The sequence below is a fragment of the Castanea sativa genome, chromosome 9 (genome assembly GCF_040712315.1).
Source record: "Castanea sativa cultivar Marrone di Chiusa Pesio chromosome 9, ASM4071231v1".
NCBI lineage: Eukaryota > Viridiplantae > Streptophyta > Magnoliopsida > Fagales > Fagaceae > Castanea > Castanea sativa.
This window is the reverse complement of record NC_134021.1, coordinates 10,794,789-10,811,128: the sequence shown is the minus strand read 5'-3', so window position 1 is coordinate 10,811,128 and position 16,340 is coordinate 10,794,789. Positions and strand designations below refer to the sequence as shown.

The window sequence follows — 16,340 nt, the reverse complement described above, 5'->3', positions numbered from 1 at the left end:
TTCAAAATTAATAACTTCATAAACGTTAAAAAAGAAAAAATTAAAAATGATGAAATCTTCTGTGAAAGAAAAGAAAGAAGAAAATTAAATAAAAAGAGAAAAGGCAAAACTTAACATGAAAAAGAACTCAACAACTCAATGGAATTTCAAATTCATCGATTAGTATAGAATATAGATGATGATATCGATCACAACAGCTATGGATTGAAATTGATAAATCGGTACTTGGTCTATTTAACGTGCAAAATAGAGCTCGGCAGGTCACGATCTCCAATTATAAATACGAGGTACAGTACTCACATTCTTTTTTTCTTTTTTCTTTTTAATAAAAGGGTAAAATTTTATTGAGAAAAATTACAAGTGTAATAGGACGGGCCTCGCAACAAAAGAACAATTAAATGATTCGGATAAAATCTAGCTGATCGCATTAAGTCTCCTAATGTAGAAAATTGTACAATGAAGAGATGGAACCCATAGTACCATGAAAAAAAAATTACATCATGTGAATCATGTGCATTAATTAAACACCAAAGGTTCTGCCATATTACATAAATAAACACCAGCATGCATCTACAATGTTAATTGGAATTTCCAACTATCATCAACGAGATAATTCTTATTCAATTGGCTTGTACAGATTTTTTTTTTGAGGTTCAAAATGATTATTTAAATACTACTAACAAACACTAAATTTTCAGCATTATTAAGAAACTACTAGTTCTTCTCTCTTTCAGCTAATTTGAGGTGTCTTCATGCTCCATGCATTGAGACTCTCTATGGTAATACTCTCTTTCCCGTAATTAAATGCGAACAAGCGAGCATCATTGAGGCTTGTGAATGTAGGATAAACCCTTGATGTGATGATTGTTTTTCCTCCAGCTCCGAAACTTTCCACAACAGAATGATCAATCTGCAGTAGAACATTTACAACTCAAACATTTAGAGAGAAAAACAAAGATTTAATCCTTACCATGTACTAAATAACACACCCTTAAAGTTCTAGATTGTTTTCATTTTAGTTCATAAAGTTTGATTGTGTATTCGAAATGTTCATTTTAACAAAATTAAAGGATCAAAAATGAAAACAACTTAAGGTTGAATTTAATCTTATGTTTTTGAGAGGGCTTACCAAACTCCTAAGAGAGAGCTTCCTATCTGTTAAATCCACATCTACAAAGCCTGCAAATGATGGTTTATATAGTCCACTCCTCACAGAGGAACTATATACAAGCAAACATATAGAAACCAAGTCAAAAGGGCGACAAGAGGAGATACAAAAAATTACTATACTACTCTAAAAGGCAGCTAAATTAACCAATAATCACACAATTACCTTCTTGCATCAGAGCACATGAGAACTACATGTTTCTGTGGAGCTTTGAAAATTCTAAAAAAGACAGGAGTGTATTCCTTTAGATTTTCTGAAGCTAATGTGAACAACCCAAATGGCCCAACCCCGCCTTCAACTTTTATGCCCTTTAGAGCACAGACATCTTGTGCATTTACCCAGCTAGGATCAAATTGCTCGGCGCTGTCCAAGCTCGACGGCAACAAGAAGGTAACATCAACATCAGCCTGTAAAAACATCAATTACAATGATCACTAAAATGAATCGTGTTCAGTGTTGATTGAAAGGAATTGATTTGTACCATAATAATGTAATGATTTGCTTGTAAAACAAAAATGCCGACTGTTTTTTTTACGATCTTCTCCGAAACTTGTTAAGGTAATAAATTATGAAACAACATCACTACTGTATGGCCCAATCAATAACATCACTTTTATAATATATCGATCACAATAAATTCAATCATCAGATGTAAAAATAAAAGTAAAAATAAAAGAAAGAAAAAAAGAAGACAAGAGAAAAATAGTGTCACGAGACTTATCGAACAAAAATACAATGTAAGTAGCAAACCTGGATAGCAGTTATTCCTTTAATTTTAATTTGCTCTCTCATTTTGAGCTTGTGATTTTTTATTTGAACTTTGTCCCCTCTAAGAGTTTCTACTTCTTCGATAGGCCATTGTATCAATTGTTTCCCACTACTGTCAAGCCACAACTCCCTCGGAATAAGCTGAAACAGTTCCAATAAAACATTACTTTTGTAAGCAACTTGTTAGCAACTGTGCCTATATATAAGTACTTGTCACATAACAACAACAAAGTATTAATCCCAAAATAATATTCAACATTAGTATTACCTGAATTCCGGCCCATCCTTTTGCAACATCATGTTTAGCTGTGTCGGACTCATTGGCCCAACCCCACAAAATCCTTCTGTTCTTGTCAACATCAAAGAATGTCTTTGAGGCATAAAAGTTTCCATAGTCATATCTCAGCCCACTCCAACCATCTACTGAAGTATTATCAGGTACATACCTATCTATACCTTGGTGATATTGTCCAACAGTGTAGTACTCATACCTTGTAAGGTCAAGGCTCACCTTCAAAACATACTTTATATCTGGCCCATCAAAGGAAGTGTCCACTCCATTTTTACCATTCAATGAAACTGGGAAAAAATCTGGGCATTCCCACATACCTGTTTTATCTTTTGAATGTAGAGGATGTTTGGCTTTAACCCAATGCACAAAATCCCTACTCCTGTACAAGTATGCTATTCCTCTATGTTTCCTTTTGCTACCCACTACAATTCTCCAAAGCCCATCTTTTCCATACCAAGCTGTTGTTGGGTCACGGAAAGCACTTGCATTGACACTTCTATCAGGATCAACTATGGGGTTGTCTTTGGGTTTAACCCATTCACGGAGATAAGGATCAGAGTAGTTTTTTGGGATAGCATAGTTTTGGACCTGGCGATTTTTGGGGTCAATTCCAGTGTAAAGAATAACAGGTTTGTTGCCTGGGAGAATTGTGGCTGACCCAGACCAACACCCATTTATATCAAAGTGATCAGTGGGATAGATGGCAGGCTCAAGTGGCTCCCAGTTGATCAAGTCCTTTGATACTGAATGGGCCCAAACAATGTTGCCCCACACTGCACCTTTTGGGTTGTATTGATAGAATAGATGGTAGAGTCCATTGTAATACATAGGCCCTGTTTGCATTCAAATGAAAAACATATAAAGCCAAGAAGAAGAAAAAAAAAAGTTAAAAAAGGGGGTGAATAAGAATACAAAATGATGTAAAGGAAAAAAGAAAGTTCATTACCAAAGACTCACCATTTGGATCTGTTATTGGTTCATTGTTATGTGAATTTGAATACCCAAGAAAAAGAAAAGAAGTCAGTGACTGTGAGTAATTATAATACTTAATAAACAATTAGAGACAGATTGATTTAAGGGTAAAACACTAGTTAATGGCCAGAAAAAAGCTATTAGTAACTAGCAGATTAACAGGACATCAATGTCATGGAGAATATGAATTGCAATCTATCACAAAATAACGATTAAGTTTCCACAATTATTGAAATCTACATAATATGATTAGATAAAGATCTTCATGATCAAGACCTAACACAAACTAAAGTAAAAATTATTGGTATGACCATTGTATCTTAAAAATTATTGTATCTTAATCATAGTTAATGCATTCTTTTTGGCCACCATAGCAGCAAAGTGATTAGAATATTCATGTAAAGAGCACGTACCAATATTACCTGTAAACAATTATATTAACATGCATTCAGACAAAGGAAGAATATTGCCTTTCGGATTCGAGCTAAGGCCACAAATTGTGTCAAAACTTTTAAAGGCTTCCACTACCTTATAGATGGGTTAAATTATACCCAAGCGTGCCCCAACCAAACCAAACCAAACCAAAGAGAATACTGTAGTACCAACTACTGTTGAATAGGTACAACACAGCAACAAAACAACAAAGTGACCCAGACCTTTAAATGTTATGGAAAGGTCCAAAATGAAAAGGAATCAAAAAAATAACATTGGTCGGTCCAATGAAGCCACTTTATTAAAGGGTTGTATTAAAGGGTACTGTAAAGTGCCCGTTAACAACTTTTTATACATTTTTTTTTTACTTTTTGTAGTTTTTTGTTCTTTTTTATAATTTTTTATCTTTTTTGGAAATTTTTTTAACAACTTTTTATCCTTTTTATTAACACAACCCATTAAGAGAAATCTTAACCGTGCTTGTTAATATTTTCCTTATTAAAAATATAGAATGACATTGGACCGTGCTTCACCCTTCAAGAACGTACATGTGGAAGGGCAAGTTTGAACTTAGATTCTCTTGAGGAAGGGAGCTACTTTGAACCATTAGGTTATTCACAAATGCAATGCATGTTAAGTTTTTCCATCAAAATATGCTCTAAAATTTTAAAAAGCTGTATATAAAAAGTAAAAACTAAAAACTTAACAAGAAAATTGGTCTCAATCACACTCTAAATTAGAGAAATATATAAATCTCTTCATTCCATATTCGTATATAAATTCAAATGTTTCAATCAAAAACTTTTAACCATATTCATATATAAATTCAAATGTTTTTATCAATTTAGAAAAAAAAGATTGTAAAATTTATTGTATAATTAAGTAAGAGACTTGCGTTGTATTCCAAACGTTGCATGATAAAAATATAAAACCAATTCAAAAAAATTCTAGACTAATAATTGAAATTATGCTTAGTTGAGCTGGGCTAATCTAATGTAATATAAGCATAAAAACATAGGCATTAGCCCGACCGATATAATATAAGCATAAACACATAAGCATTAAGACCGAATACAAGTTAATTAAAATTCACTATTAACATTATTTTTATTGTATACCTATCAAAACCTCTCAACTCAATTAAAAAAAATTGTAAAATTTATTGTATAATTAAGTAGAGACTTGTGTTGTATTCCAAATGTTGCATGATAAAAATATAAAACACCAATTCAAAAAATTCTAGACTAAACACATAGGCATTAGCCCAATGTAATATAAGCATAAACACGTACATGCATGATGAAACGACATATAAAATGACTTCTCAAAAATACTTCCCCTCTTATATTTTGGGTAATAAAAAATATGAATTTAAATGATCTAATTATTTTTATACCACAATAGCATGCATATTCTAGAAATATATAAGTAAATCTTGTTAATAAAATTCTTCTTTATTTTTTAGAAAATTAGAGAAACTGTTAGGGAAAAAAAAAAAGGTTAAATGTGGTTTGTTATAGGTAAGAAAATAGCATTGTTTAAATTATGTAACAAATATGTGTATAAAGGTTATTCTTTGGATTTAATTTTTTTTGTATATATATTTATTTTGACCCTTAAAGAAATTTTCTGGCTCTTGCCATTCCAGCACAATTATACAAACGTAAGACAAACAAAGTGGTAAAACAAAACAAAACCATTCTTCGGGAATTCAGAAACTGAAACACTTGGCATGCAAACAAAGAAACCGAGACAGAAAAAAAAAGGAATCGAAAGTTGAAACCATAAACAAAAAACCATACCAAAAGGTTTGTACTTTCTTTCTAGAATATGAAAAGAGAGTACATACCGTTAATCCAGTTCTTAGGAGGCTGAAAGTGGTACCCAGTTCTCTGAATTAGATTCAGAGTCTCAATACTTTGACTCGTTTTCTCAGAATGCAGAGACTGAAACTCTGGATAAACCTTGTGCGATGCTTGAACAGCAACACAAAGAGAGAAAAGGAATAGCAAAACTGGTAGGAACTTCGCCATGTTCATTATCAAAGGAAACAGAGAGAATAGAGACGCTTGAAAGGTGACTAATACTATATATATACATAGATAGAAGAGAGAGAAAGAGAGAGATAAGGTGGTGGTAGATTTTGAAAATAACAAGGATTGGTTTTGGTTTATTGTTGGGATAAACACTTCTAATTAGCCTAGCGGTTATTTTAGTCCTAGTACTACTAGGAAAAAACTTCTTCTCCTGTTTATATGGGATTTTTATCTTGTTGGTTTTCCACGTACCTAAAACAAAAAAATCTACAATAATAGTTGTAATAGGAAACTAGACTTTCTAATCTTTTCACAATAAGATTCTAGGTAACAACTTGTTATAGGTTTTTAATTTGAATCTACAACTGAAATTGCTTTCTTATCCACTAATAATAATAAATAACAACTCGTTGTCTAAGATTTAAGAAGAATGTGTTGTAAAAATATTATGGACATAGTATTTTTCCAACAATGATAACATTAACAATATATCAAAAAAATAAGATAATATCTACAACATTTTCACAATACTTTCGCAACAAACCCTAAATAGTAAATTGTTACCGATTCTAATATAAACTTACTACTAAAATTACTTCTTCTTTTTTCACCCGTAACAATCAATAATAATTTGCTATTTATGATGGTTGTGTACGTCATGTTTCTCACAATAAAATAATAACAGTGAAAACTTTTCTAAAAGAAATTAGTGACAACTAGTGCATCGCTATTAAAAAAAGTCACGAAATAATGAGGATTTTTTAAGGTAAAATATAAAATGAAGAGAAAATTATTTTGATTTGTGGGATTTACTATCTTTGGGATTATCGGGGAGATATTATTGACGGAATCTATCTGTAGTATTATAAGATTTAAGGTTGACGTATTCAAGGTCGGAGTCAAATGACAAATATCATAATTCAGATACACGTAGAATTGGGAACAATTAAATTATCTTGTGTTTATAATTTAGGGAGTGTTTATTACTGTTGTTTAAAGAATAGTTTTCAATATTTAAAGAACAGTTTTCAGTGTTTAAATAAGATTTTTTCACCTACACGTATTTTCACAAAACAATAACAACATTATTAAAAATCTCTTATCAAACGGGCCCTAAATCTATTGGGACTTTTTTACGATAAGCATATTGGATTATCTTTTTATAATTTTGATAATTACAATACAGATAGGAAATTTGGGATTGAGATTAAGTTCAAACGTAATAGCCCTGCATGACTGAGACTAAAAGTTATAAAAAAAAAAAAAACTTTCATTCTCAAATTATAAAAAAAAAAAAAGAGTAAGAAAAAGTTAAAATTAAAAAGTAAAAGTAGCAAAAATATTTTTTGAGTGGAGATAGGTAATTACACTAAGTGCAATATCTTAAACACTAAAATGTCTAGAAAATATCAAGATATATGTGCTAATCAAAGTACAAGGTTCTTAACGGTATATACTTGCTTTCTCAAAAAAAAAAAAAAATTCTTAGAAGTATATAAGATTTTTATTTGGGCCCAATATTGATATTTTCTTTTTGTTCACTGATAACAATTTGCCACCTAAAATTTATTATAAAAATAATAGAGTAATGCTACAGTCACAAACTATTTATAAATGTTGATGTGACAAACCTCTTATTGGTTTTCATTTAGACCCACTATTAATATCACTTTTTCATTTACCAATAATCATTCACTACATCAGTAGTTTGTAAAAAAATTTGTAAAATAGTTTGTATCTCTAGCATTATTCAAAATAATATAGAGATAGCATTACTAGTGAATAATAGTAGTTATTATAGTAATTATTAATATTTAATTGGTATATATTATGTTTGTACTTATATATAAAAACTATCTATTCTACCGTTTAATGAACATATAATGTGATTTAAGAAATAATAAGCTATAACAAACCAAAAAAACCACATAATTAGCTACTTTAATTAAAAAACTTAAGATACAAACCCAAATAATTGGACCAAAATTTTACCCTATACTACTCAAATGCTAGATTCCTTAAAATCTACCCTCAGGTCAAGTCAAAGCCCTATAGGATTAGAAACGCAGACCAAGACAAACAAGTTTGCTCACCCAACCAAAACCAAAACTCAAAAATGAAAACATACCTGACATATGTGAAGTCCAGAACCAACATTTGATATTATGTTAAGCATAGACTACAGTACTTGCCTGACACATATATATTCAATCGATGTAGGATTCCCAAACTGAGACTAGCATTTAATGCACCATTTTGTTTTGATCAGTAGCAAAATCTGGTACAAAGCTAGGCATGCAAGGGCAAGAATTAAAGTATGAGCCCTAATCTTTTTGTTATAATGATTAATGAGACATATATGAGACATGACTACATAGGTCGACTAGTCTAAGGCTTTTGCAAACGGTGCCACCCAACACAATTGTGGAATTGAATGACAAGTCAGATGATGTTGGGTAAGGTAGTTTCAAGTTTGTATTTTTTACCACATTTCAAGACTTACACTGAAAAAATTCATCACATGAACAAAGACAGGACTGAGGAGTAATTGTATGTAGTAATAGATTTCATTGATTTTACCATGCACTATGTCTATGGATCAGTGATACTATTTTCTATTAATGGCTATGATGGCAGTGAAGAAGATCATAAATGACACTTCTGCAAAGTTCAGTTTTAACAGATTTACCATACATTCAATACACTAAAATAAGTCTATAACATCAAATATTAATACAATAAAATTATTCAGTAGTATTAGACAGAATATCGTCTACAAGTTAAAAGTCATTGTCATAGTAACTTAAAAGTGGTAAATTATTATATTAATAATAAGTAGTTGCAAAAACTTATAATTTTATGTTGCAATAGTGGCTTTAATACAAAATTTCACTAGGAAAATTTGTTGCAATAACCTAAATTAAAGAAATTGTTGCAATAACTTGATACCAATTATTTTTGTAATCTATTACAATGAAAATTTCAAAGTGATAGCTAATTGCAATGAAAACATCTTTGCAATAGCTAAATATCAATTATTTTACAATCTATTGTAATGACAAACATGACAATGAAAATATTATTACAATAATTTGATATGAATTATTTTATAATTTATTGCAATGACAAACATGCAACAATTATCCATTACAACAAAGATATCATTGAAATAACAATTGGCTCAAATTATTTTTGTCAATTATTCGCATTTTATTACAATAAAATTCATGAATTATTAGCCTATTGTTACAAGATATTCAAAACAGTTTATTGCAAGAAAAAATATCTAAAGTTTATTGCAATGGAATTCTTTATTGCACAAACCTATTACCTCAAATTTTATTACAACACCTTGCACCAACTATTGTAATGACTTTATTGCAACAAAATTCTTTGTTGCACAAACCTATTACCTCAAATTTTATTGCAACAACTTGCATCAACTATGGTAATAACTCTGATATTATTGCAATGATTTTTTTTTTTATAATAAACATTTTTTCTTGTAGTGATGTCAACTTTGCTTTAGATGGCAAGTTGTCATTAGTGCAATATTTTTATATATATATATATATTTTTTAAATTATAATTTTTTTACCCTTAAAAAAGTTTGTGACCACCCTAAATTTTTTTTAGGCCTAGCATAACTAAAATTTGGATAAAATTTAGCACAAACTTAGTTGTAGAATAAGTCTACAACTTTACTTGATATTTTTTTTATTAGATGTGAATTTTGACAAATCCACCATTGTATTTTATTATTTTCTTATATCCGTCATGCTTGTAAAACTTCAAGAAGATCAAAAATTAATAGCTATGTCATCAATCAAATGTTTAAATTTCAAATTTTTTTTAGTCTAAAATTATACATAAAAAATAAGGTTATGGATCGAATAGTAAATAACATTTGATTAACATGAAATTAGACATGTGTTTTAAGAACATAAATAACATGCAATTCAACGGTTAGATTTTTAAAATATGTAATCATGTTAATTTATTTAGTAAGAGTTATAGTCTTAGGTCATAACTAAGTTTATAGTCAAAACTTTGTCCTTCAACATTGGTCCTCTTAACAATATATTAGGCCATTATAAACAAAAATAAAAATCCAAGAAAAATTTTATTTAACTAAAATTTTGAAAGAAATGTAGCTTGTAGTATTGATAATGAGATTATCATAAAACAATTTCAAAATAAGAAAACTCTGTAAAAGAAAATGCTGTAGTCAACACTTTTGTTTCATTCTACTATGCATGTTCTTTCACATGGCTAGCACAAGGGGGTTCACGTACATAATATGATATACCCAAAATAGAAGATGCCCATTTTTTTGTGATTGGTTGAAAATATTGTAAAACAAAAAACTTTGTTTGGTAGTTTGATTAGCTTTTTGATATGATTGATAACTAACTACCTTATTTGATCCGAAGCTGATTTCTTTCTAATTTGAGTTGAAAAACTACATAGAATATGTACTGCAAGATTTACCAATAATTGACATTATGGTTAGCAAAGCTCTTACATATGACACTTAATCCAATCAATATGTATATATGACACATAACTCTTATCTTATGGTCCTACTCCTACTCTTCCTATATTTATGTGGCTCTACCATAAAGGATCGTATCATTCCTTCTTATCTTAACGAAGGCCAAGAAACTTATTCTCTAAAAAAAAGATGTGAGAGAGAGAGATTCAACCAAAAACAAAACAGTAACACCAAACTAAAAGGGAGAGGAAAGAGGAAAGAAAATTTGGGGGGGGGGGGGGGGTGTTGGAATGGGAATTCACTAACAAAGAAGCATACCAAACAAAACCAACTTAAACATGCTCAAACAAAGGTATCTTTTTTTTTCATGTTCAGTGAATTAGAACCCAACTTCCCCTACTCATCAGCAAAATGTATGGAAGAGACATTGAACCAGTTTGGCTCCTCAATAATTGCTTGTATTACAATTCCCAAAAGGACAAAAAGGGTATACCAAGCCCATACTACATTCAGCAAAATAATCTTCCTTTAACAAAATATGAGAACTGTAGCTCAAAAGTTGGACCTGAATAGAGTTTTTTTTTTTGAGAAGGAACCTGAATAGAGTTAGGTTGCTTATAGCTCCAAATACTACTCAAAAGTCATGATGAATGCATATTACATAAATGACAAAATTCATGATAAATGCATATTACTTAAATGCCCTATGTCAATTAGATGATGATAAATCAATAATCTCAAATCAGTAAATTTCACTTATTACAAATACAAATTAAAATCTGATCCAAAAACAGTGTTAAAATTGGTTGAAAAACAGCCACTCTAGCTTTGCTTCAATGGTGCAAAAGATAGCAGATCCAATGTTAAATTCTTTATGCAAGAGCAAGACCAACTGATCTTCATGACAGTGGCCACATCATTCTTGAATAATTAAGTGCCAAGAATGGCTACACCGATATCAGAGCTGAAAACCATTATGGCAGTTGACACTGTTCTGCAATTGGCACAAACAATGCAGAATTGCTGTCCCTTGCCAATATGAACCAAGATTTCCTTGGAAGTGACAAGCCCCTTGGGAATATAAACAAGTCTCCATCCTTTTGGTTTGTTACCACAACAACAACAACCAAACCTTAACCACAAATTTTTGGGTTCTACTATGGATACATCCTTTGGTTTGTTACTGTATCGTATATTATTTGTGTTCACAGTGAAGATAACCTTCAGAGGAGAGGAGAAGCTAAATGGCCAACATGGCAGCCAAATAAATGATTACTTCTAGTCTTCTTACAAACAAGAGCTGGAGGTTTCAATTTGGTCGCTGTGTTTTTTTTTTTTTTTTTATTATTATTTTTGAATTCTTTGATTTTTTTTTATACAATGAAATCCAATCAATATATATATAAAAGCAGAGACCTCATTGAGCGAGAGTCTAAGCTTTTGCCAAGTGACACTTCTTATGAAGTTTCTCTACAATCATCCAACTCTCCCATTAATTGACTGAGTTTACACAACTCTCTCTCTTCTTCATGTCTTTTAATGTACCAAATGTTTCAATCTTCTTTTTTTTTTTTTTTTTTTTTAAAGGATACTAATAACTAATGAGATTGAGATAGATAATCTTCTATAACTAAAAGATATGGTATTAGAGAACTAAATAATTTTTATGAGGATATTTTAGTATGCAAATAATGAAACCCAAATAGGGGATTCTGTTATTAATAGTGTAAGTGGACAAATCCTAGAAGCCCAAGCCCACAGAAAATAGTGAGGCCTTGGCTTTGGAGTTAAGCCCAAAACAAACTAATTTGTATAAAGAGTGGGAAAGAAATACTATTGGGGGTTTAATTAAGACTGGGTTTAGAGCCGAAGAGCCCAACAGGGATAGAGAAGAGTATTTTGAAGAGCAATTAGTATTAAACCTATTCTCGGATCAGTCCGAGAATGTGTTCTTACACAGGGATTTTATACCAGTCCTACATTGTGTTACCTACTACTGTTGCCTAAATTACACAAATCTATATCTTTTATTTACTATAATCATTATTATTTTATTTTATTCTATAGGAATCCTTTTTATTTTATGGTGATGAATTTACATACAAACATTTCATAAACAAAGTCTCCTACAGTCTTTTTTCTTTTTTGATACAGCAAATTTTTACGTTAGTTATATAAAAAGTTTCTACTTTTATGATTGTGTAGATGCATTAATCATAGCTTGCCTCCAAAATGATGTTTTGGTTTTCGCCTTTTTGTTTTCAGATTATGTACATTATCAATACTCTGCTATATGATTAATGTAGGATTTTCTAAACCTATGACTCCCCAACTTCTCTCTCACGCTATGCCTTACCCTCTTAACTTTGACTATATGCATCAATTCTCTTTCTTTCTCTCTTAAAAAAACTCTCTCCATACTTACAATTTTTTAAAACAGCAGGCCAATGGAAGAAACCTATTGCTCTTGTGATCTTTTGTTGTACCAGTGGCTATCCATTGCACATTAAGTGGCCTTGACATGTATGAGTTCAAGCTATCTTTTGTTATTTTCAAAAATTCATTTCTTCACTTACAATCGGTAGGGTTAAGATCATGAGATTCTGTATTTTGTTATTTTCTTTTATAGGTTGTGTTATTGTGTATATCGATTTCCAAAAGATGCTTGAAGTCTAGAACTGAGAAGTCAATAATTGTTTATTTAGTGTAAAAGTCTCATTGTCATTGTCATTTCAAGATTGTTTAATCTTAGCATATGGCTTGAGTAGACTGGTCTTTTCAAAATAAACAAACGCTAAACCTACTGTAAATCATAAATTGGATTATAGGGATCAAGCAGTAATCATCTAGGGTGGAGGTTTTTTTTATATTTTTTATTTATAAATATAAGATAGAAATTCTACTTTAGCCAAATCTAAGTGTATATGTGTGTGAAACTTTCTCTTGGAGACTTGAACCTCGGTCCTTGCCCCCCATACCTCATGCCCCACAAGTACCTATAATTGTAGAGTGCCATCACACCAAGGGTGTACAGTGGTAGGGTGGAAAGGATTTAGTCAATGGCAATTGAATTTGCAGAGGAAAAACAACACGACTATTTAATCCGCATTCTTTAGACTCCAAAACTTCTTTCTCGAGTAAGTCTCTTGATATTTCAATAAAGAAATACATATTGAATTTTTTCCTACAATAAATTGAGTTTTGGGTTAATGGTTTTTTTTTTTTTTGAGTTTTGGTTTAATGATGATTGTATAATGATCTATATGTTGTGTGTGCTTTCTTTTCTATGAATTTCAATAATGTATCAATCGAGGATTTTAGCATTTGGTTCATTAAGGTTTTTTTTTTAAATTTTAAATTTCATCTTTATTTCATTATTTTGTTTTGTTTTTGTCACTTTTTATAATGAACTCATAACTAACAAAGTTCTATGACAATTATGGTATAATATATATACAACATTCTCCGAATTTATCTTACATAAAACATTACAATATTATCCGTGTATCGCACGGGCAACTTACTAGTTGCTAGACAAGAGTCCAATTAAGATCGTGAGATTTCCCCACTTGGAACTTTTTTCTGATGTAGCAAACTCACCAGTAAATGTGATATTAACGGAAGGCTGACGTGGAAATGCATTTGTAGGGAAAAAAAAAAAAAAAAAAGCCATGTGCTGCGATCTAGAGTCATGTCAGCCTCTCGCTAATGGATTGACTAGTAAGTGAGCCACATCATGTAGGAAAGTTTTGTAACCTCCAATGAAGAAATTTAAAAATAGGGTCCAAAAGCATATTTGAACCACCTTTTCCCAGTAATTTATATTTTCAATAAAACAAGAATAGCATCAGAAGCCATGTCAAGAGAACAGTTCAATTGATCTAAGATAAAACTAATCAAGATAAATTTATCTTTGATCACAGGCTTATTTTGAATCATATAACTCATTTGAATTACTCTCATCAATCTCAGTAGTCAGCTAATCACTAGGTGTGTGGAGCAGCAGAGAAGACCATAAGGCTAGGTCCTCATAGGATACAAGCGAATCGTTATTATCTGCCAAAATTATGATGTGACACTACCGCAGAATCAACAGGTAATATTTTCACTACAAGTCCCTGATGGTCTCTAATGCATTAAGTAATAGTTCAAAATTAAGTGGCGGACAATCTCATTCCATAAATTTGAGATTAAATGAATTAACTAACTATACAATGCATGCTTTGGCTGTATATGGCAAGAGAGGAAAACTAAGATTACCAGTATCAACAAGCCAACTACCAATAGTCCCCACATGAGCACACCCCCCTCCTTGAAGAGGTGAAACCGATTGGAATCTCGGACAGTGATCTCCCTCTTAGTAATGGCTGACACCAACTTAATGAATGTGTGGCAGTCACCACAAACCCTAAGATTTTTTGTAATCCTAATTGGAGTTCCCTTAGGTGTTGCAATAAGGCCAAATGAAATTGCCAACTTCTCACTATGTGTGTACAAAATTCCTAGCTTAACTTCCTCATCAACATCATGCAACACAAAATTTGTACAAGGAAAATGACTAGCCAACTCCAACTTCTTCCTCAAACTTTTCAGCATGCCATAGATCTCCTTTGACCGAACATGAGTCTTATCACCAACACTAAATTGATATATTTTTTCATCCACCTCAATCCAAGTCCAACCAGGAACCTTTTTTAATCTTCTTTGCATCATCAGATCCCTGATATTTGCCACATCTTTCCCCTTACCTGCTTTTGAATAAATATTTGAAAGCAATACAAAGTGCCTTGGGTTCTGAGGCTGGAGCTCAAGAAGTAATTTTGCAGCCTTTTCGGCCAGGTCTAGACGCCCAAGAATTGTACATGCCCCTAGCAAAGCTCTCCAAAGCCCTTCATGTTTCTCAACTGTAATATTTTCAATCAGTTTCAGGGCCTCATCAAGTCTCCCAGCACGGCCTAAGAGATCAACCATACAAGTATAATGTTTCACATCCGGTCTCACAGCATAATCATCCCGCATCAACGAGACTAATTGAAGACCCTCTTCAACCAAACCTGCATGACTACAAGCACATAATAGTGAAACAAAAGTGATCCTATTTGGCAATATCCCACAGCCCAACATCATAGGAAATATAGCAAAAGCTTTCCAGCCTTGCCCATGATACCCATAAGCTGCAATCATGGCACTCCATGAAATAACATTCTTTTCTTGCATTCTATCATAGATTTCCCTTGCAGAATCAACATTCCCACACTTAACATATGTATCAATCATCGCAGTACCCAAGACAACATCCAAGGAAAACTTATCCCCCACATATATAGTCATGAATAACTCTAGCCTTATGCATAGCCCCGAATTTTGCACAGGCATAAACAACAGTCACCACAGCAACTTTATCTAGTACAACGCCTTCCTCTTCCATCCAATCAAACAAAACCAGTGACTCATTAGCATTCCCACACACAGCATACGCGCCAATCAACACCATCCACGTCACAAGGTCCCTTTGTTGCATTTTATCAAACAACTGACAAGCATCCTCAATTACCCTACATTTTGCATACATAGTGCAGCACAAACAAAATTATTCAGCTCCAACCCACATTTCAATCCAACTTCATGAACATTATATCCCTACAAACCCTTATCACAATGGGCAATGTATAATTATCCAGCCGCACCCCACATGGAATAACCTCCCTAAATGTCCCAAAACAACTCACAAAATCACCAACTTTAGCAAACCCACTAACCATTACACTATAACTAACTGGGTCTCTCTCTCTCTCTCTCTCTCTCTCTCATCCAACCAAACAAGGCATAAGCATCACCCAGAACCTTAAACTGGGCATATATGTAAAGGACTTTGTTAGCAACAACAAGGATTTGGAGCATCCCATTCATAGCAGCTTGTGCATGAACTTGTCTAATCTGAGACATGGTTTTATTTCAATTCTCATTAAGGGTAATTCCGTCAATTAACTCCTCAGCTACCACAAGTTTCATGGAGTACCTTGAGATAGTTAGTTCACCAAGTTGTGACTCGAACACTGCTCGCAACTAATTCTGTTATCTAAAATAATAAACTACCCGCCAGTCCAACAGAATCCAAGTCAATCTTTTACCGTCCAAAATTTCTGATTAACTACATCAAAAGGATCAACGGCCTAG

General features: G+C 32.0%; 2 protein-coding genes across 2 annotated transcripts; both read right to left on the bottom strand.

The window, feature by feature from the left end:
• Window positions 1–542: 542 nt before the first annotated feature.
• On the bottom strand, window positions 543–3,056 carry LOC142609929 (beta-fructofuranosidase, insoluble isoenzyme 1-like). The gene is made up of 5 exons (XM_075781656.1): window positions 2,205–3,056; window positions 1,919–2,077; window positions 1,334–1,575; window positions 1,130–1,220; window positions 543–910 (listed from the first exon to the last, which is right to left on the bottom strand). The coding sequence occupies exons 1-5, from the start codon at window positions 3,054–3,056 to the stop codon at window positions 731–733; spliced, it is 1,524 nt and encodes a 507-aa protein (XP_075637771.1). The 3' UTR covers window positions 543–730.
• An 8,037-nt stretch (window positions 3,057–11,093) lies between these two features.
• Window positions 11,094–15,440, bottom strand: LOC142608734 (putative pentatricopeptide repeat-containing protein At3g49142). The gene is made up of 2 exons (XM_075780421.1): window positions 14,424–15,440; window positions 11,094–11,384 (listed from the first exon to the last, which is right to left on the bottom strand). The coding sequence occupies exons 1-2, from the start codon at window positions 15,438–15,440 to the stop codon at window positions 11,094–11,096; spliced, it is 1,308 nt and encodes a 435-aa protein (XP_075636536.1).
• Window positions 15,441–16,340: the final 900 nt, after the last annotated feature.